Below are 20823 nucleotides of genomic sequence, written 5' to 3' on the forward strand. Positions count from 1 at the left end.
TGTTTTGAAACTGCTTCGGTGACTGTCCCTGAGCTAACCTCCTCCAGGACTGCTAGCGCTAACCTGGAGAGTGTTATAGCAGTGGATTTCCTAGGACCTGCTTGCTTTAAACCTAGATCTCCTAAAACTGAGTTTGGCGTCAATAACTTGGTTTTCCCAGTGTCTGTTGCTGCTCCTGAACTCTGCTCTCAAACTCCAGTTCCTGTAACCAGGGCAGCGCGGGCCCAGCTTTCCCTTGCTCCCGTATCAGTTCCTCGGGAGAGGGTGGCTGAGGTCCAGCCGGTCCCTGCTTCTATCCCCAGCCTGGCAGAGGCTCCGTTCATCCCGGCACCCGTACCTACCCCTCGGGTGGGGTTGATGGACACCCAGCCGTCGCCTGTGCCTGTTCCGGTTCCCCGGGTGAGGTCAGCCGTGACCCTGCCGACTCCTGCACCCGTCTCAGTTCCTCGGGTGGGAGCGACAGAGGTCCAGCTAGCTCCTGCACCCACACCGGCCCCCAGGGTAAAGGCAGCCAGAGCCCAGCTCGTCCCTGCACCCGTATCTGTTTCTCGGGTGGGGATGGCTGGTGTTCGGCCAGGCCTAGCACCCGTTCCTGTTCCCAGAAGGAAAGCAACCCAGAGTCAGACACCTGCTCAACCACAAGCGCAACTACCACTACAACTGCCATTTCTGTCCATAACGCAGTCAGTAGCTCAGTTATTAGCACAGTTTCTTGTTTTGTCACCAGTCCAGTCTTTATCACAGTTTGCAGCTCCATTACCCGTTCTGTTACCACCTCAGTTTCTTGCTCCAGTGCCTGTTTGGTTATCAGCTCAGTCATTAACTCTGTCACCAGCACAGTTAGTAGCTCAGCAACCTGTTCAGTTACTGCCAACCTCAGCTGGGAGCCTTTGTGAGCTTTCTCCGCCAGCTGTGGACTGCATGGTACTGACAAACGTTGGACAGACTGTTTGCCCTGCACAGCCCCAGCCGTTGCGTCCCGAGCCGACTGTGTGCCCTGTGCAGCTACAGTTAGCGTCCGCTGAGCCAAAGGTCTCCGCACCAGCTGGCTCTGCATCTGTCTCCGCTGGGGGTTCAGGAGGACCCCTCCAGCAGCTCCTCATCTCCGCTGGCGGCTCTGCCCAGCCCGGCCAGCACCTCCTCGTCTCCACTGGCGGCTCTGCCCAGCCCGGCCAGCACCTCCTCGTCTCCGCTGGGGGTTCAGGGGAACCTCTCCAGCCGCTCCTCGTCTCCGCTGGCGGCTCAGGTCAGCCCGGCCAGCACCTCCTCGTCTCCGCTGGCGGCTCAGGTCAGCCCGGCCAGCACCTCCTCGTCTCCGCTGGAGGGTCCGAGGGGGCCGTTCAGCCACCAGCTGCTTCACCGGCAGCCTCGTCCACGTTTGCAGCAGCCGTGTCTTCACCCACGCTAGCTGCGGCCTCCGTGTCTCTGTCCACGTCTTCGCCTAGTCCAGCTTCAGCCTGTGCTTCGCCTGGTCCGGCCCCGTCATCGCCTGGTCCGGCCCCCGCATCTCCCACGCCCGGTCCGGCCTCTGCATCGCCTTCAACGTCGGCCGGTCCGGCGTCGGCCTCTGCCTCTGCAGCATCGCCTGGTCCAGCCTCAGCCTCTGCAGCATCGCCTGGTCCAGCCTCAGCCTCGGCAGCATCGCCTGGCCCAGCCTCATCGGAGTCTTCGTCCTCGTCTGGCCCAGCCTCATCGGAGTCTTCATCCTCGACTGGTCCCGCCTCGACTGGTCCCGCCTCGACTGGTCCCGCCTCGACTGGTCCCGCCTCTACTGGTCCTGTGCCCACCGGGCCTCGGCCAGTACGCCTGGCACTGGAGAGCCGCCGCTGCCTTCCGCACGGCCGGCCTCCTGAACTGCTCAGTCGTCTCCTTCGCCGCCGCCGTTGCCTTCCGCGCGGCCGGCCTCCGGACCAGCTCTGTCACCTGTGCCACCCGCCCGGTCGGCCCCCCGACCGTGTGACCCGTGAACTTTTATGCCGGTGGGCTCTGGGTCGGCCCCCTGAACTTTATTTGAACTATGGTCTTGTGCTCCTGTGTTTTCTGTTGTTCGTTTTTGTTTTCTGTTCCGAGCCCTCCGTCCTGGGCCCCCGCCGCCCGCCCTGGGTCGTTTTCTGTTTGGTTTTTGTTTTCCTGTGTTTGGGCTGTCTGGAGCCAGCCCTTATGGGGGGGGGGGGGGGGGGGTGATGTCATGGTCCTGGGCCGTGTTGGCCCAGTATTCTTAGTTCTCTTGTATTTTTGTATTTAGTTCCCTGTTTAGGTTCTGTTTCCTGAGTTGCCCTGTTATGTTGTTCCCTGTGTGTTTTCCCTTCGTGGCTTTTACCCCCTGTGTGCCCCTCTGTGTATCTGTGAGCCCTCGTCTCTCCTTATGTTTTATTCCATGTTTCCCCAGCCCGTTATGTCTGTTTTCCCCGTGCTCTCTCTCCTCCTGTCTGAACCTCTGTACTTCCTGTTTGACTCTGCCCGTCTCCCGTCAGTGTTATGTTCACCCCGCCCTGTCTCGTTATGGTTATCTGTGTCAGCTGTGTTCCCCGTGTGTTCCCACTTTCCTCGTTAACCCTCTGTGTATTTCTGTCTGCGTCTCCCTCTGTTCGGCGTCGCGTTCTCCCTCATGTTGTGTGTGTTCCTCCCTGTGTTTCTTGGCGAGCTTTGTATTTAGTTTTCCCAGTTTAGTTTCGTATTTCCTACGTTCTGCCTCTCCAGCATTAAAGCTGTAATTTTTGAGTTCATCCCCATGTCTGTGAGTTTTGCATTTTGGGTCCTCCTCCTGCCTGCCACACAGCGATCCATGACAAAAGCTCTCGTCTGTTTAACCAGCTGAGCTTTGTAAAGTTGCATAAATGAACCAATAAAGTTTTCTTGAAGTGTTTCCAAGGCTGCAGACGTGTGTGTGTGTGTGAGGCAGCCTGGTGCTGTTCTCACTCTTACTGCAAGACACAGCTTGCCATTGTGGATTATCACTGGAGGTTGTTTTCATGGCATGCTTTGGTTTATGAGTATTCTGATCATGTACTTTCATGCAGAAGCACATATCAGTGTATGAAGGTAACCGAAGAAACACACAATCCAGTGTGATTAGTAAACATAATGCCTCCTGTGACTGATGGCTTCCAAATGAATACAATGAATCTATCTGTAATTTTCAAAAGTTTGTGTACTTTAGGCAAAGCTTGAGATAAGCCTTCCTCTCAGAAATGTTTCATTTTTACGCGATGAGCTTCTAATCACAAGCCTCAGCTCGAGCCCACTAAAAAGAAAGGGGCAAGTATCTGGAGCTTGGCAGCCTCTCTGTGTACATGTCCCCACACTTGGACGGACAGAGATGATAGCGGTCGTTTCCATGGTCACCCTGTGTTACTGTTTCCAAAAACAATGAGGAGGTTGGTGTGTAAGGAGAGGAGCTGCCGAACAACTGCCTTCTTCCTCAGCCTCAGCTGTGACTGTGCTCTGCTGTTGCTCTGGCTACAGAAGAGCACAGTCACACTGGTGGACACTGGTTTTCAGAGGTGTACGACCAACTGGTCATTACTGTTAATGACTTCACATCCTGGCTTTATTGTTTGGTATGAGTCAAGCTCCAAAAATGTTGGAAAATACTTCCCACAATTTTTCATTTGACCCCCTGCCCTGCTTTCAGACTCCACTCTGTTATAAACATGAACGCCAAGCTCTAGATGAGATAGAGCCTTATCTGTTTCAACACACCAGTGTGTCACCTGTTGTGAGGTAGAATAGACAGTCGGTCACTGTGGATCAGGTTTAAAGCTAAGAAAAAGATGAGTGATGGTGACTGACCCTTTCATCGTGGTAACCATATTTGTTTCATTTTCTTCATCACCCTGGACAGTAAAGTCACTAAGCAGTGAATGTACAGCGACTGTCTCGTGGCATCTGTTTGCAGTGTTTATTCTGGCCTACACTGATAGCTGACATCGCTTCCTCCTTCGTAATCCTCTGCACTTCTCGATTCACTAACTGTCCTTCTCTTTGTCTACATTCAGCTCCTCAGCGTATTCCTTCCATCCTCTCTAAACACTCTCTTCACTCAGAAACACCGTCTGTGCGCCCTCTTCTTGAAGTACATGTTCACCACAACCATTTCCATGCTTTTAGCAAAGTCTACCAACATTTGTCCTTTTGAATTGCTCTCCTTCAAACACACCTCCTCACATCTGTTCCTTTCACCTACATGTCCATAGAAGTCACCACTGTCTACACCCTGGGGAAACTCTCTGCCACTTCCTCCAACTTTCTCAAGAACTCCTCTCCATCTTCTAAGTTGTCTGACACTCTCTTCAGCTCCACACTCTTCCTTCAAGTTTACCCCTACTCCATTTCTACACCACGGTAGAACCCTTTGAATATATCTGCAATGCTCCTGGCCTTGCTTCCCTTCCACTCTCTCCTGCAAACACAGTATAGCTACCTTACCCTTCAAATTCAGATAGTTAATCATAAATGTTTAGCCAAAAACTAAAATATAAAATGTCCAGATGATGAGCTGGAGCGACAAAACAAATAAAAGCTCGCTCAAGTTCAGCACCCATGTCTATCTCAGACCATACCATGCTGTAGTGGAACAAACGGGCTCTGGTTCTTCTTCTTGCTGCAGTTAGCACACTAAATCCTTGATTACCCTGTTAATGAAAATAACTGAACCCCTGCTAACAGCAGATATGTATACTGGGAATGTGTCTGTGGGTGACTTTGCTTTGAGGCTTGCTTTTTAAAAATAACTTTGGTGGTAATAGCAACATGGTTTGGTTTAAATTGTCCAACTTTTTTGTTAGTGTAGATTTGATGCAGACATTCATGAAATATAGAAAAATTTATTTTTCAAGCTATATGGAGGATAGGAGTCCTGGTCCCTGGAACTGGGACAGGCATTACACTTTCCCAGTTTGACTGGCCATTCACAGGGAGAACACAGAAAGGCTCCCACTGATTTAAAGGCAGTGGATTTGTCTCACCATGGAGCCAGGTTCCAACTCTGTAATGAGACAAAAACTTCAGGGTCAACTTACCAGGAGGTTTCAAGACCTTTGCTTCACCTGCCTGGACGTCTGTTAACAGATAGTCAAAACTGTCATGTCACATGAAGACTTTACGTGACTACTAAGCAACATTCATGCTCCCAAAGCTTCCAAAAATCCGCAGTTTCATACAAAAGTACTCTGAAGAATAAGTAAGACACTTTGCAGTCTAATGGCAATAGAGCTTACTTTGGTCAGTGTAAGGTGTTAAAAAAGCGAGAGCAACACTGAAGTCATAACAGAGGTTGATGACTCTGTGACTTATCACAAATGCTCTTGTGTTCAGGGCCACTAATGTGACTGGAAATGAGAGTCTTCGAACCTGGAATCATATGACAGAGTGGATCATATGAGGAACAAGCTAATGTTTTCAAAAACCGCAGCTTTTCACTGTGAGTCACTAACAATTACTCTATTGATGTCAAGTGACCAGTACTGGAGCAGATCCAGCTGAAAAATATGACAGTATTTGTGAAATGACCAAACACTGAAGGGTTTGTCAGTGATAAAGTCCCTTTTTTAAATGCATAATCAGTGATGTGTGAATGAATGACTCCTTCTGCAGGTACTTGCCATGGTTGACTTTTGTGCATCTTTATCATGGTTTTCGGTCAGTAGTTTGATGGAGTCATACCCGTTCAGGGATTCAAGATTCAAGACTCAAGGTTCAAGGTTCTTTATTTGTCACATGCATAGTTATACAAGTAAAACACACAGTGAAATGTAGCCTGACACGCTCCTCGACTTGTGCAAAAGGGGGGAGAGAGGAAGAACATTATATATTATATACATTAGGTGAATGTGCAGTAGTAGCATGTATGCAGCAAGCAGGTGAATTCTGTACATTAAGTGAATTAAATAATTCACTTAATGATAGACAATCTGAACATTTTACAAAATAGACAACATGAACATATTTAAAATTAAAGGAATTTGAAATGTACTTTGTGCCGGTGGGTTTAGAGTGTCTAGAAGAGAGTCCTGTCTTAGTCACTTAGGGCCCGGATGGCTTGGGGATAGACAGAGCGTTCTCACTCCCGAGGCGTAACATGTCGACGTTTTGTCACGTCCCGTGGCGTTCCTGAGGAACGCGAAAGGAGACCTTCGGCATTCTTATGGTACGCGGCGGGTTAAGGCTGGAATCCAGTGCAATGACGCTCCCGCGGTAGTAGACGTTCCAGCCCTGTATTCCAGCCCTAAACCTAACCTTATCCCTAGCCCTGACCATAACCTTATTCCTGACCTTAACCAGGACTTTAATGATGTTAAATAGCGTGTTTCTAAGCGATTTGAAGAAAAAGAGCGAACATGTGTAGGTTCAGTCCAGACGGTTCTCATATTTCCTCTTTTTCCGAGGTCGTCATTTAGGAACGTGGTGGGTAGCCGAAAAGGTAATATGGTGACGATTTGTCACCTAGCGTAAAATGTTACGCTTTGGGAGTGAGAACGGGTTGGGATAGAAGCTCCTCTCGAGTCTCTTTGTCCTAGCCCGGAGAATGCTGAACCTTCTACCGGATTGCAGAAGTTGGAACAGGTTGTTGCCAGGATGGGACGGGTCCTTCAGTATCTGCTCTAGTCCGGCTAGATGTACGTTCTGCTGTACAGATCACTCTCTGGAGAGCTTTTTGGTCCTTAACACAGCTGTTCCCAAACCAGGATGTCATGTTCTGTGTGAGGATGCTCTCCACAGCACCTGTATAGAAAGTCCTGAGGATCTTTGGAGAGACCCTGAACTTCCTCAGTTGTCGTAGGTGATACAGGCGCTGCCTAGCCTTTTTGGTCTGGACCTGAATGTGGGCAGCCCATGTCAGGTCTGAGGAGACGTGGACACCGAGATACTAGAAGGACTGCACCCTCTCCACTGGAGCTCCATTGATTGGAGGAGATGATGTTCTTCAGCAGCCTCTCAAACACCTTCATTACTACCGAGGTCAGTGCAACTGGCCGGTAATCGTTCAGGGATGAGGGTTTGCTGTTCTTGGGCACAGGGATGATGGTGGATCTTTTGAAGCATGTGGGGACCACAGACTTCGGAAGTGAACACACCTGCTAGCTGGTTAGTACAGCAGCTCGGACGTCGTGCTCCACGATGCTGATCACCGGTCTCTCGCTGATGACTGCACTGTCCTCGGTAGTCAGGCAGTAGTTAGCATTAGCCAACTGGCTAACCTCAAAACAGGTGTAGAACTGGTAAAGCTCGTTGGTGAATGCAAAGTCAGCGTTGATCGGTGCAGTGTCCCTTTTGTAGTCCGTAATGGTGCATAGTCCGTGCCACATACTCTGTGTGTCGGTTGAAGCGAGACTCCACGCGCTCCAGGTACCGGTATTTGGCATCCTTCGCCGCACGCCGTAGGAGGCGCTCATATCGCCAGTGCCAAGACCCATGTTGTAGGTGCCGGTCCTGGCGTTTACTGCAGTGCGGATCGATCTGTCCATCCACAGTTTCTGGTTTGGGAATGTGGTGACTCTCGCAGTGGGGATAATCTCCTCCGCTAGCATATTGACGAAGCATACTGCTACTTCCGTAAACTCGTTGATGTCGACTGCGCATGCTCTGAACATGTCCCAGTCGACGTTGTTGAGTGCGTCCTGTAGCGTAGCTTCTGATTGGGCAGACCAATGTTTTACCTCCCTCGTGGTTACCTCTTCCCTCCGTATGTTTTGTTTATACTGGGGAATGAGGAAGATGGCGTTGTGGTCAGACTTCCCAAAAGCCGGGTGTGAGACAGCTTTGTAGCCCTGCTTGTATGGCGTGTAGCAGTGGTCCAAAATTCGATCCCCCCTCAGCGGACACGAGACATGCTGGTAAAATTTTGGCATGACTTGTCCGAGGTTCGCTTTATTAAAGTCTCCTGCTACAATGAGGGCTGCGCCTGGGTCCTTGTTTTGAAACGAACTCAGGACATCATGTAGTTCGGACAAAGCCATACCTGTGTCCGCTTGGGGTGGGATGTAGACCGCCGTGGCGATGACCGAGGTGAACTCACAGGGCAGATAGAAAGGGCGGCACTTAATGCTCAGGAACTCAAGATGTGGCGAGCAGCCGCTGGAGAGAGTAGAAATGCTCCTGGCATCACAGCACTTTCTGTTTACCATGAAACACACTCCTCCACCTTTGGTTTTGACTCTGTCCGCGCGGAGCACAAAGAATTAATCCGACAGAGTTACGGCCTGGTCCGGCACGGTGGGGGTCAGCCATGTCTCCGTGAAGCACAGAATGTTGCAGTCCCTCATGCCACGTTGGAAGGTGACTCTTGCTCTTAGGTCATCGACCCTGTTCTCCATGGATTGTACATTGGCCAGTAGGATACTGGGCAGTGGTGCGTGATGCGCCTGCTGTCTTAGTCTATTTCGAACGCCAGCACGTTTCCCCCGGCGCTTCTTTGTTCTGCGCCTGGGGTGAGCGGCCCGTCCTTTGTTGTTGTCTGCGCTGCGTAGTATCTCAGGCAGCCGGGTCGGGTTTAAAAGCGCCCAAGATTAAATGTGCAACCTTGTCACCGATGTTTACAAGTGATCTGCTGTCGTAGACCATAAAACTAGAGGATTTTGGGAGGTAAACCAGAGCAAAAAATAAGTAAACCACTCAAAAGGTGCATAGTCTGAGCGGAGCGGTCAGGAAGGCGTCTGGATGTGGCCACGCCATCTCATCGGGGTGAAGAATGGGTTTTGAGTTAGTTGGGAAGGTTTGTGTTGTCACACAGTGTTACCACCCGAGTCCTCTGCCACATGCACCTGGTGTTACTGGGGTGTGATGCGTTCCAGTACAGGCACACTTTGCTGTTCTTATGGCACGGTTAGGGTTGGCTTTCGCTGTTCTGAGCTCAGCCTCATCACCAGATCTGAAAACAGTATTCTGCACTTTTAGCTTTTCACTGACCTCCTGCTCCATGGTTTGTTTTTGGCGCTAGTGGAGATGTTATTCATGACACAGTGGTCTTCTGTGCATTTCTGTGTGTGTGAGTGTGAGTGTGTGTGTGTGTGTGTGTGTGAGAGTGTGAGTGTGTGAGTGTGTGTGTGTGTGTCTGTGTGTGTGAGTGTGTGTGAGTGTGTGAGTGTGTGTGTGTGTGTGTGAGTGTGTGTGTGTGTGTGAGTGTGTGAGTGTGTGTGTGTGTGTGTGTGTGTGTGTGTGTCTGTGTGTGTGTGTCAGTGTGTGTGTCTGTGTGTGTGTGTGTGTGTGTCAGTGTGTGTGTGTCAGTGTGTGTGTCTGTGTGTGTGTGTGTGTGTGTGTGTGTGTGTCTGTGTGTGAGTGTGAGTGTGTGAGTGTGTGAGTGTGTGTGTCTGTGTGTGTGTGTCAGTGTGTGTCTGTGTGTGAGAGCAGTCAGGGGCTCCTCTGTGTTTATGCTGGGGGGATGCACATGGCTATGATGATAACAGTGCTGAATTCCCTCGGCAGGTAAAACGGTCTCCATTTAACAGTCAGCTAAGAATCCAGTTTGCTTGTATGGGAAAGTAAATGTTAGTAAAAAATAGAAATACTAGAATGACTCAGGCCTCAGACTTTACACAGCAAGCCGCTCTGAAATAGCTGAAAGAATAACAAAGAAGTTTATTAAATTGAAATATCTAAAGCACTAAATTCAGACAGGTAGTTCATGATTTATACAGTAATATTGGATGATGTTATTTGTGTAAGGCTCATTGAGAATCAGGCAGAAACCAAATCTGAACAAGTACGCCACCGTCTCCAACACAAACAGGAACAACATCTCCTAAAGGCCTTTTCCTTCTCACAATCAAACAAGTATGTGATAGTTGCTATTTTTAGATCGTTCTCCCATTCTGTCTCCTCTGCTCTCACCCTCATCCCCTCTTTCCTGTCCTATCATGTTAGTCAATAATGTCCCCTACACAGGGACTGGACTGTGCTCCATACTCCCATTCCTGCCACTCCTACTGTGCCAAAGCCTGAAAACATTGGTGCAGCTGAAGCAATGTTACACACGATCCAGCCTGTAAAATGAGCAGGGAACACTGAGGCTCACATGTCCATATATGGACCTGGACCGACCTGAGTGAGAAGAATGGGTTCACTTGATGAATTTACATGCAAAACAGAGCCGAGAGGCTCCCAGGCTCAGACTTTTATTTTACAGTGCTGCAGGCCTGGTTAAAGCAAAACTTTCAGAATAAGGTCTGACTGATGCTGTAATCAGAGATGGGCAGTAACGCGTTACTTGTGACGCGTTACTGTAATCTGATTACTTTTTTCGAGTAACGAGTAAAGTAAGGGATTACTATTGCAAAAACGGTAATTAGATTACCGGTACTTTCCCGTAGGAACGCTGCGTTACTGCGTTACTAAAACCCTGATTTTTTGCAAGAATGTCTCATGACAGTGACGTAAGCGAGTGCGCCGTTAGTGACAACAGCTGTGTGCAGATCAACAATGGATCATATATCGAGTGTGGAGAGAGTATGAGCGTGCAGCGTTTAAAGCGTGGAAGTACTGACCTGACTTTGAGTTTGATTCCATAAAAAGTGACAAAAACATTAGTGTCCGCTGTGCGTGGGAAGAAAACTTCTTTTTACAACGGAAAAAAAACCCCCTAAACTTCCAAGCAAGCACGAGTGTGCAACGATGTAATGGGAAACTCACAAAGAAGCTCGCGGATTCTTCAACTGACCGCGGCACACCTGCACCAGGGTAAACCTCCGCCTACCGTAGTCCTGCTTTACAGGTGAAAATAGAGCAACAGGACCGCTGAGTCTTTGACTTTATTTATTTTCTGCTGTGTTTTACTTGCATCTGTTTGAAAGACTGAGTGTAAACACAAAAAATATTTTATTTTATGTGCTGGAATGTGCAGAAAATAGGTTTAAATGTTAAACTAATTTATTCAACTCAGAGAATGTTGCATATAATTAAATTTTTGCTTGATGCATAAAGTTAAAAGATTAAAACTGATAAAACAAGTTAAAAAAAAGAGACTTTTCCATTTGATTACATTTTGTATGATAGATTATGCAGAAAAAGTAGAATTGGGCTGAAAGATCTATCGCTTTATCACCTCTTCAGGTTGTAAATCGTGTTTTTAAAAAGTAACTAAGTAACTAAGTAATTAATAACTTTTGAAAATACGTAATCAGTAAAGTAACGGGATTACTTTTGGGGGGAAGTAATCAGTAATTAGTTACTGATTACTTTTTTCAAGTAACTTGACCAACACTGGCTGTAATCCACGTAGTAGGATGGTAGATGTAAACATGCCTGACTGAAATGTTGAGTATGGCAGAAACAGGTGTTTCAAATTGTAAACGCAGAGGGAAGTAGAGCTGAAACGTTCAGGTTGAGGATGAGCAAAATGTGTTCTGACAGATTGTTTGTGCGATGTTCTTTCCACAGGTCAGGAGGAGCAGACGTACGGCGCTGTGGTATTAAATCTGCTAAAGTCAGGGATTTAGATGGTAAATGGCCTGGCCTGTATTTGTATAGCGCTTTTCTAGTCCCTAAGGACCCCAAAGCGCTTTACACAACCTGTCATCCACCCATGCACACACACATTCACACACTGGTGATGGCAGCTACAATGTAGCCACAGCCACCCTGGGGCGCACTGACAGAGGCGAGGCTGCCGGACACTGGCGCCACCGGGCCCTCTGACCACCACCAGTAGGCAACGGGTGAAGCGTCTTGCCCAAGGACACAACGACCGAGACTGTCCAAGCCGGGGGCTCGAACCGGCAACCTTCCGATTACAAGGCGAACTCCCAACTCTTGAGCCACGATCGCCCGATGATCCAAGCATCTTATTGTATGCATGGACTTCCATTAAAAAGCTATGTTAAATACATCATTGCACAGAGACCAACTGACTTCATTCTGAAAACCGTTCGACTTTGAGGATGCTCATTTTATTACCAGAAAAGCTAAAAACAGCAAACAGGACACTGAGACAGGAGCAGGAGACCTGAGCCCAACACATTTCATTCATGTTTGTCTACTCGCTCCTGGATTTATGAATATCAAAGGCATTTTAAATAACACAGCCTAAAGTAATATAATTCCATTTTATTCAACCAGATTATCTGTCCCTGCGTGTGCTTCCGTCTTTGGTTAGAGCACCAGGTGAGCACTGTCAAGAGGTCCAGGTGAGTGAACCTGATTAACAGAGCACTGACCAATAGTTATCAGCTACAGCTACCTGTGGCATCACACCTGGGAGTCACAACAGCCACAGTCCTAATTCTGAACATAACCACGGTCCAGGTGGTGTAGTTATGAAAAGACCTCTCCTTAGAGTTGTTATAAAATGGAAAGTATCCACAGCCACAGATGTGCTCAAACATACCGTAAAGTTTGTTCTAAAGTTAGACAGTTTGTAGTTTTGAAGCCTGGCCTTTTACATTTACATTAAAGGGCTGCAGTTTTTAGCACATTAGGCACAGACACACACGCCCTTTAAACACCTGGAGAGCTACTTTGTGTTAATATCATAATAAAACCCACAGTGGTGCTTCTTGATTTAGTTTACAGACTAGAACCTTTAGACTGGAGTTTAAATGGAGCTAGAGATCGTGGTCATGGTAAAACCTCCACGTGCAGCATTTCAGATTCATTTGTCTTTCCCATGATTAGCTTTGAATCTTCAGGACTAAATACGAGCGCTTTATTCATCAGAGGAACTGATCTGAATGACAGAAGTGGGAGAAATAGAAAAAGGAATGAGGTGTGACGCAGGGTGAAGTGCGGGTGGCTGGAGGAGCTAGGGAGGTGGAGGAATGGGGCCGTGACTGGTTCCACATCAGGAGGAGTGGAGGTTAGAATGGAGAGTTGGGGATGCCTGTGCAATGAATCAGCTGTTTAAATATGATCCCTGCTCTTCATCGTAACACACCCATTCACTCCCTCAAGAAGAGGAGGTAGGGATGCACACCTCCTCTTCGTGACATGCTATTTATCATTCCACCCTCCTTACAGTGCTGGAATGAAGCCCCTCGGGCCAACCTGCTGCACTGGGCCCACAGTCTTTATTGCTGGTGTTGTAGCAGATTTAGACTTAAAGTGCAGGGTTAGAAAAACCAGCAGGCACTGTCCTGGTTATCATATACTGCCACTAGCTGGCTTCAGGTCAACGAGCCACATGTGTTCAGGTATAAACTAAACATCATCACACTGAACTTTATAAAACAGTCTGTCCTTAAAGGTGTTCATGGTTCTGCTCAGTGCACAGATGAGTGCGATGTTCAACAATGGAAACAAGCTTCTCACTCAGCACCACGACCTGAACATGATGTCTGACTGAGCTTTTAAAACCTGCAAAAATTAAACTTCACACAAGAACCGGCTAGTAGCAAGGCAAAGTAATCAGTAATCAGTGGGTGCACATTTTCTTAGCTACTGATTGGCTGTCGAGTTATTTTTTGTAGGTCAGTGGAGCTGATGGTGTGTTTAAGTGTGACAGCATGGACATCTGCAGCAACAAGATAATAAAAGCTAAAGCTGCGTCCACACAGCACATCACTGTGTTGCTGTCAGTAGCAGATATTCCTAAACCTCTATTCTCACTGGCTGCCTCAAGTTTGAGAAAAGTTTAAAGTCAACAGAGTTTTGCTACCTGTGGTTACTTTAAGTTAAAATAGACAAATGTGACTGATGATTAAAGCTGAAGGAAGCCCCGGGAGAGCGCAGAGCAGAGCTGGAGTGATGAGAGGAACTTTTAGAAAGACTTTGTTGAAGGAGCACCCAGAGTGATGTGAAACGTAACAAGTGTGATGTGGACTAAGAAAAACATGCTGTGTACTTTTGGTGTGGAGCTGTGAGCTGTGCTGATGTTTCCTGTGGTCAGCTGCATCCGAAACCTGATGGGGTTTAAAGATACGAGCCAGGAAACCAAAACAATGCAAGACGCAAGGTGATCATTTTCACTGCGTGTAAACTCTTTAAACTTATCAGTGCACCTTGCATTTCAGCGCTCTCACACGCTACTGTGGTGTAGAGTATCACATTCCAGGCCAGATCCTCACTGAGTGCAGTAAGCTCTCGTCTGGCAGCGTATGGCCTCAGCTGTCAAGGAACTGAACACAGATGTAAGAGAGTAAATCTCAGGCTTGCTGGACAAGCAGCTCAATGAGCCCAACGCACACAGGCTGACACAAACACACACCGGAGGAGGAGAGCTGCTGCTCATGCTAACAGGGAGGCAGGTGCTTCACGTGCTGACAGAACGCCCTCTGGTTAGTTTCCACCTACACATTGTATCGTAGCTCATCACACGTGCCAGCAGCATGGGGTGGCATTACTTTCGATTGGCTGTAATATAATGTAATATGACTGAGGTCATAAAACCCAAGAAAGACACAATCTTGCTATCCTCCGTGATTATTAGTCTTCCAGGGTGCATTTACATATATATTAAACTATACATGACACCTGAAGTCAATGGCAGCCTTCACTCATGGTGAAATCATCACTTATATCAATCTCAGCTTGTGAGGGAGGCCTAGCAGGGACAGCATCAGACTACAGCACAGATTCAGCCCCCTGTGCTTCACTACAAAGCCCTCGTGCTGTTTCCTCACTGTGTGAGCCGGCCCCTGGAACAGCAACTGTGCTTTTATTACCAGCAGAGCACCAGGCCAGGGCCTTTCCTCAGGGTACCAGCAGCACAAGTGTGAGTGAAAAGTGGGAAATACCTGAGACACATCAGAAAGCTGTGTGTTTCTAGGCTGCAAATACGCTCAGAGCCTCGGGGTTAGACCGCTACGTCCTGATTTTGTAATAACATTTCAACACAGCACGTGAAGCAATCCAAGCTGTGAAAATATATTCTTAGCACTACAGATGCAGTAAAGCCATTTAAATGAATACTAATGCTGTTAGTATGCTGTGTACTGCTTATGCCGCATGGCTGTTAGCTTGCACTGGACCGCACGTGTGAAATGAGATGTTGCTTTTGTGTATATTGTTTTGAACAGCAGCATTGTGTAAAGCTCATGGTGATGCTTAAATGTGGTGCATGTTCCACGTGTCACCTTGATGCTGGTAACCCACAGAAATCACGTCAGCACATATTTCTGCACAGCCATCAGTATGTAGACTTTTACATGCTGTTATGCTGCGATATAGGATGAGCTATAGCTCAGGAGGTAGAGCGGAACTGGAAGGTCGGTGGTTTGATTCCTGGGATGCCAGACTATCTCCTAACCCCAAGTTGCTCTCCGATGCATCTCTCAGTGTGTGACAGTGATGTTAGATGTGCCTGTGTGAATGAGGCAAGTTGTGTAAAGCGTTTTGGGTGCCCAGGCAGAACCAGTCCATAAAAGACTAGTTTTCCTGTGAACGCTGGAAGCCTGATACACTGCAGCGTTTGCAGCTGAGATTCAATATCCTAAATTTTCCCCAAATGATTTACAAGTAGTGGAAACAATGTTGCACATTTGATGTTTAAAAATATGCACATGAGTGATTGTTCTCTATGTGTCCATTGGTGGTTCCATGCACTTCTACTTTAAGTTTAGTTGCTGCCCCGCCCCACCCTCCATACACAATAAAGAACGGTTTAGAATATGTCCGATCACCTCCAGCATGACGGGGCCCTCGGCTCCTATGATCTTTGATCTGCATGATAGACAGCACCTTCATCCAAACACTGAGTGAACATGAACAGTGCTGGTATTCCACCAGGAGACCCGAAGGATCGTCGGGGGATCACTCTTCACACGAGGGCCCAAAACATTATTCAGACACCTTTTTTCCTCTAATTTGTCACACATCTGTTTGCCCTCTGTGTTCAGACTGAACGAAGACGTTGACAGTGTTAATGTTTCCAAGTATCAGTGTGTGTCCCATGCTGGGGTGTTGGCCAAGTGTTTACTGTCTGACTTTTAAAAAGAATCTGCCCTGAAAGGGCAACAGAGGAGCAGAGAAAACTGAAAACAGAACAACACATTGTGGCTTTGCTTTTTTAATGAAGATGAATCTGATCTTATGTCATAGTTGGCAACTGTAACCAAAGCCAGTGTTTTGAGTTAGCGAGGGAGCCGGTGATTGGCATTTCAGGGGGAGTTTCTCTCGCCACAGGGGCAGGGCGCTTGGCTAACGTTAGCAAAATCCCAACCTCTGATATTCCAAACAGACTGTTTTGGAAGCTTTCAGCCCTCAACTTCAGCAATTTATCGGGGACTAATTAAAATGTAGATTTACGATGTTCTCAGATTGAGAAACAGTTCAGTCATTGAATTCCTTCATATGTGATGAAAAGATAAGTTTGTTTTTCACTCAGAGTCCTGCCCTGCTCATCTGCTGATTGCTAAAAAAAAGTCTTATACTCGTAGACCGAGGCACAGACGCCAGCAGCATTGTGTAAGTCCTTTAGCACAGAGTTCAAGTCCGACCGTGTGCAGTCAGGCAGTCTGCAGCGCCTAAGATGGAGCCCTCATTTGACTGAGGGAAACAGAGAGAGTGAGGTGGGTCCAAGCCACGATGTCTGAGTCAAGGGTGGAAACTCTGAATGTTCTCGCGCCACTATGCAAAAAAGCTGCAAGCTATTACACATCACAGTGCAGCCTCTCAAGCTAAAAAAAGAAACAGGGCTCTCCTCAGCTCCCCTCAAAGAAAAAAACGTGCTCCTTCTTAAAAGAAACATCTGCCCCCAATCCTCTGCTTTAAACTGGACCTGACGCATGCTCGTGGTATTTTCCATCTTTTTAGAAATAGTGAGGAAAGAGTGAAATGACTTTCTGAACCGATTTCGTCTGACTTGAGCTGCCAGTAGGCGAAGGCTCTTTGTCCTACATACAGCATGCTATGGAAGAGATACCTGGAGGCCACCTGTACTGCAAACTGAAGCTGCATATTCATTTTAACTGCTGTAGTTTTGGTGTTGAGAAGGTGGAGCTGCAGAGACACACACACACACACACAGACACACACACACACACACAGACACACAGACACACACAGACACAGACACACACACAGACACACACACACACACACACACACACACACACACACACACACACACACACACGCACAGACACACACACAGACACACACACAGACACACACACACACACAGACACACACAGACACACACACAGACACACACACACACACACACAGACACACACACACACAGACACACACACACACACACACACACACACACACACACACAGCCATGATCTCTGCTTCCCTGTGTCGTCTAATAACTTAATGCCAGTAGAAAGGGCATTAATGATAAGACCTGGGGTGAACTCAGGAAATGTATCATAAATTGGAGAAAGAGAGGAAGCTGTGTTTTCTGATAAATTGTTACCATCGCTCTAGCTTTGTTCTGTTGGCTCATACTTTAATTATTAAGTGTGATTTGGAGTCATTTGGTTCATGATTTACAAACTCTTGTTTGCTGTTCATCCTCCTCAGTCTAATGCTGTCGTTGGTTGATCGCTTCACTCTAATGCAGTTCCACAAGCATTTGGCTCCTTTTGCAAAGCCTGGTAATAATTACATAATAATTACAGTTCTCTGCTTTTATTTCCATGCAGAAACACAACGTTTCTGTTAAAAGATCATTTTTTTGTTTTTCAGGAAATTAAAAGTCTGTGGATGATCAGGGTGGTGTTTGAAATGCAATACGAGGGCGCGTCTATACAACAAAAACACTATCTTTGCATTTTTTTTGTCCATCTTAAGTGATTATTCTGAGCAACATTGCAAAGTCAGAGTAATTCAAAGGTCAGACTTTCTTTCTTATCATCTGTCCAGAGAAGTCTTACTGGTGTGTCTGAGAGTGAAAGCAGCTTCCAGTAAGAACCACTCCCTGAAGCCCTCAGCATCCCAGCAACATCTTCACCAGACTAAACCACCTTTGTAGGAGTTTTCAGTGATATGGCTCACAAACCAAAACCCTGCTCGGTTATTCGGTTCATCCATGAACCACACCCATCTCTCAGGGTTTCACTCCCACATCAGACTGACTAACACATACTGAAACACAAACACTCTCCCACCTGATAAATCATGACTTTGAAGTTGCGTCTCTTGAGCAGCTCCGCCTCGTTGTTCTCCAGCTTCTTGATCTGGCCTCCTTGCTTCTCCAGCGTGGCTCGCACTGTCTTGACATTGACGCTCACCTTGCGCACCTTTTCCATCATCTTGTTGACACTGTTGGATGTGGTGCTGTGGCTCTTGGTGAGTTTTGTGAGCTCGCCTTGGATGCTGGTCACCGTACGCTCCATCTCCTGCTGCCTGGCCTCCAGCCCGCTCTGGGTCTGCTGGATCTGGTCCACTGCCCCGATGATCTTGTCAAGCAGTGAGAGCACCATGACCCCGTTAACCTGTGGATCAGCTTTAACGCCATCATCTTTGTCCTCGGCGGCGTCCCCTTCTGTGCCCATTGTGGACAGTTCTTTCTTGGCTGCGGCAAGGGCGTTGTCTTCATCATCTGAAGGTGGAAGGTTAACCTCATCATCAGAGATCTCAGTGAGAGTTTGAGGCTCCAGCTGGGCACTTCCAAACTCCAGTGCTTCCATGGCTGCCATGTTGGTAGATTTTATAAAGTGTAATCAACCTTTTTCACCACAGTTTCTTCTGGATTACTTTCTCACTCCTTATCTTCCCACCTGCGTCTTCCTCTGCTCTGCTCTGCAGCCTCTTCTTTTTTACTTCCTATTTACAAACTCTCTAATCCCTCTCCAGCACACATACATAGAGCCTGTCTTTCTCGGCTATCTGTCCGTTCTGTCTGAAGCTCCTGGAGTCGGGCCAGTGATCAGGGGAAGCCGAGCGATGCTGGATGTGACCACATGAGCGTTAGGATGTAAATGTCTCACCAGGCAGAGAGATCCTCCAGTCAAGCTACAGCCGGCAACGCTTTTTTTTTCCAACCCACCCTCCCTTTTTTCCACTGGGCTCTCCTCCTCTCCTCACACCCCTCCTTTATCTCCTCCCTAAATTTACAAATTTCAGTATGACTCCACCTAAGTCCAGCCCCTCATGACTCGATGGCACACCCACATGGCCTAGCCTTGTCCCATCAGCATGGCTGAAATAGTTAGCAGAGCTGCACTGATCTGCTCGTATACAAGCTGAGGCACAGCCGAAGGAGGAATGCCAAGCTGGAGCTATTCTTGTTTCCATTCCTGTCTCCCTGCTCTCCACAACATGGAAAGCAGCAGTGGATGAAAAACACAAAGAATAGAAAGCAGCTTGTAAAAGCTAACAGCTTACAGTTCTAAAGTCTAACATTTAATACTATTAGGGTAAGTTGTCCCAAGATTTTCAACCACAGCTTGAATCTTAGCGATCAGGCCCTTTTGGGTTCAGTTAAGATTGAGGCCTTGTTTAGACCGCAGCACAAGTTCAGACCAACTATTTTTTAGACTGAGGCTTAAGTCAGCGCCAGCTGGCTGTGTTGGCTCCAAAGACATTTCTTTCTACACGTGACGCTGATAAAGTATAAACTTCTTTCCACAGAAAAGAAAACTACCATGAGGTGCTGTGGAGGAAATTTATGATGTCTTTCCTAACCAAGAAGTGACATATCATATGCCATAAAAGTGACATATCAAACATGTCTCAAGGAAATTTTCTGAAAGTCAGGTTACCATCTGGTAAATCTTCCTCATTTCAAGCACTGTCGTGTAATTTGTGACAGGAAGTAATGCTGCATCTGCAACTGGGTCAGATCAGCAGGATTATTCACATCATGAACCAACATCCACCTATGCACCTAGGAGCAATTTAAAAGGAGGGGGGAACAATACTAAAGAGGACGTACTATAAAGCACATTACAGGTGCAGCTGTTGGTTACAAAGGGCACGGGACATCATGATTACTTACCTGCATCCATCATCACTGACTGCTCCCACCTAAGGCCTCAGACGAGTCTGATTCCTCCTGGGTCGTTGTGCTACTTCCTCAGTGTAACCCAGTGATGTCCTTGTGTTCTCCTAGTGCTAACGTCAGCCTCTCTCTGTGTATAGATTCCCTGGACCTTGGCCTGTTTTCCTTCCCCGTGGACCCTGAGTGGATAAGCGTAAGAGTGAGTTTGGACTGGATTATTGTGTGAGTCAGCGTGTGAAGAGGAGTTTGGACCTTCCCCTGGCTGCCCTGGACCCAGCTTCGTCCCCCCAGCACTGTATATATGTATATATCTCACCTGGTGACACCTGTGTAAATAAATTCATTCAGAGTCCTGTGTTTGATTCATGCACTCGTAATCGTGACAGTTATGCAGATGGGAACTGATAAGAATTTAGTGATTATAAATTCATTATCAATATCACTTATCAATTCGATTCCCTATCGATTCTCATTGGCTCCAGTTTGAGGGTCACCATCACCTCTCAGTGGCATATCAAAGACATTACATCCATGCACATTAACTACATGCTGTGTGATCGAACATTCGTGCATGTTGGAGGTGATCGGTGATGACAGGGGATTTCTTTATTAAATTATTATTATTATTTTGTTAAAAAAGTGAATGCACATATTGCACAGAACACTTGTCTTAAAAGTAATGCAGTACGTTACTTCATTACACCCAGGATAAAGACATTCGTGTACTACTCGTTACTTTCATGTTACTCTGTAAGATCTGAACACTGTCACATAGTTACCACTGAACAATATAAACCTACAGGCTACAGTCACACACACCAACACAATCCATCCTGATGACCTCACACGTGATCTTTCTCTGTGTGTCGGTATGAGCACAAAGCAAAGATGAAAACCAGCACAAAGAGACTTCATAACGGTTGTCACGGTGATTCTACTGTAGAAACGCCTCGCCTCTGTCAGTGCGCCCCAGGGTGGCTGTGGCTACAATGTAGCTTACCATC

At 47.2% G+C, this 20823-nt stretch overlaps 2 protein-coding genes across 2 annotated transcripts in view; both read right to left on the reverse strand.

Annotated features, from left to right (window-relative positions):
• Positions 1-18853, reverse strand: part of LOC147309022 (caveolae-associated protein 1-like) — a 34458-nt gene extending 15605 nt beyond the window's left edge. Inside the window, exon 1 of the mRNA XM_086270745.1 lies at positions 17985-18853. Coding sequence (XP_086126871.1) covers positions 17985-18515 — 531 coding nt within the window. The 5' untranslated portion in view covers positions 18516-18853. The remainder of the gene's footprint in view (positions 1-17984) is intronic.
• Positions 7080-9107, reverse strand: LOC147309023 (uncharacterized). Its single transcript, XM_086271507.1, has one exon. The coding sequence runs from the start codon at positions 8124-8126 to the stop codon at positions 7080-7082; it is 1047 nt and encodes a 348-aa protein (XP_086127633.1). The 5' UTR covers positions 8127-9107.
• Positions 18854-20823: the final 1970 nt, after the last annotated feature.

This window comes from Aulonocara sp. 'chitande type north' Nkhata Bay, linkage group LG18 (genome assembly GCF_057382095.1).
Source record: "Aulonocara sp. 'chitande type north' Nkhata Bay isolate Kocher_YH1m ecotype deep benthic linkage group LG18, A_spYH_male_GT1.1, whole genome shotgun sequence".
NCBI lineage: Eukaryota > Metazoa > Chordata > Actinopteri > Cichliformes > Cichlidae > Aulonocara > Aulonocara sp. 'chitande type north' Nkhata Bay.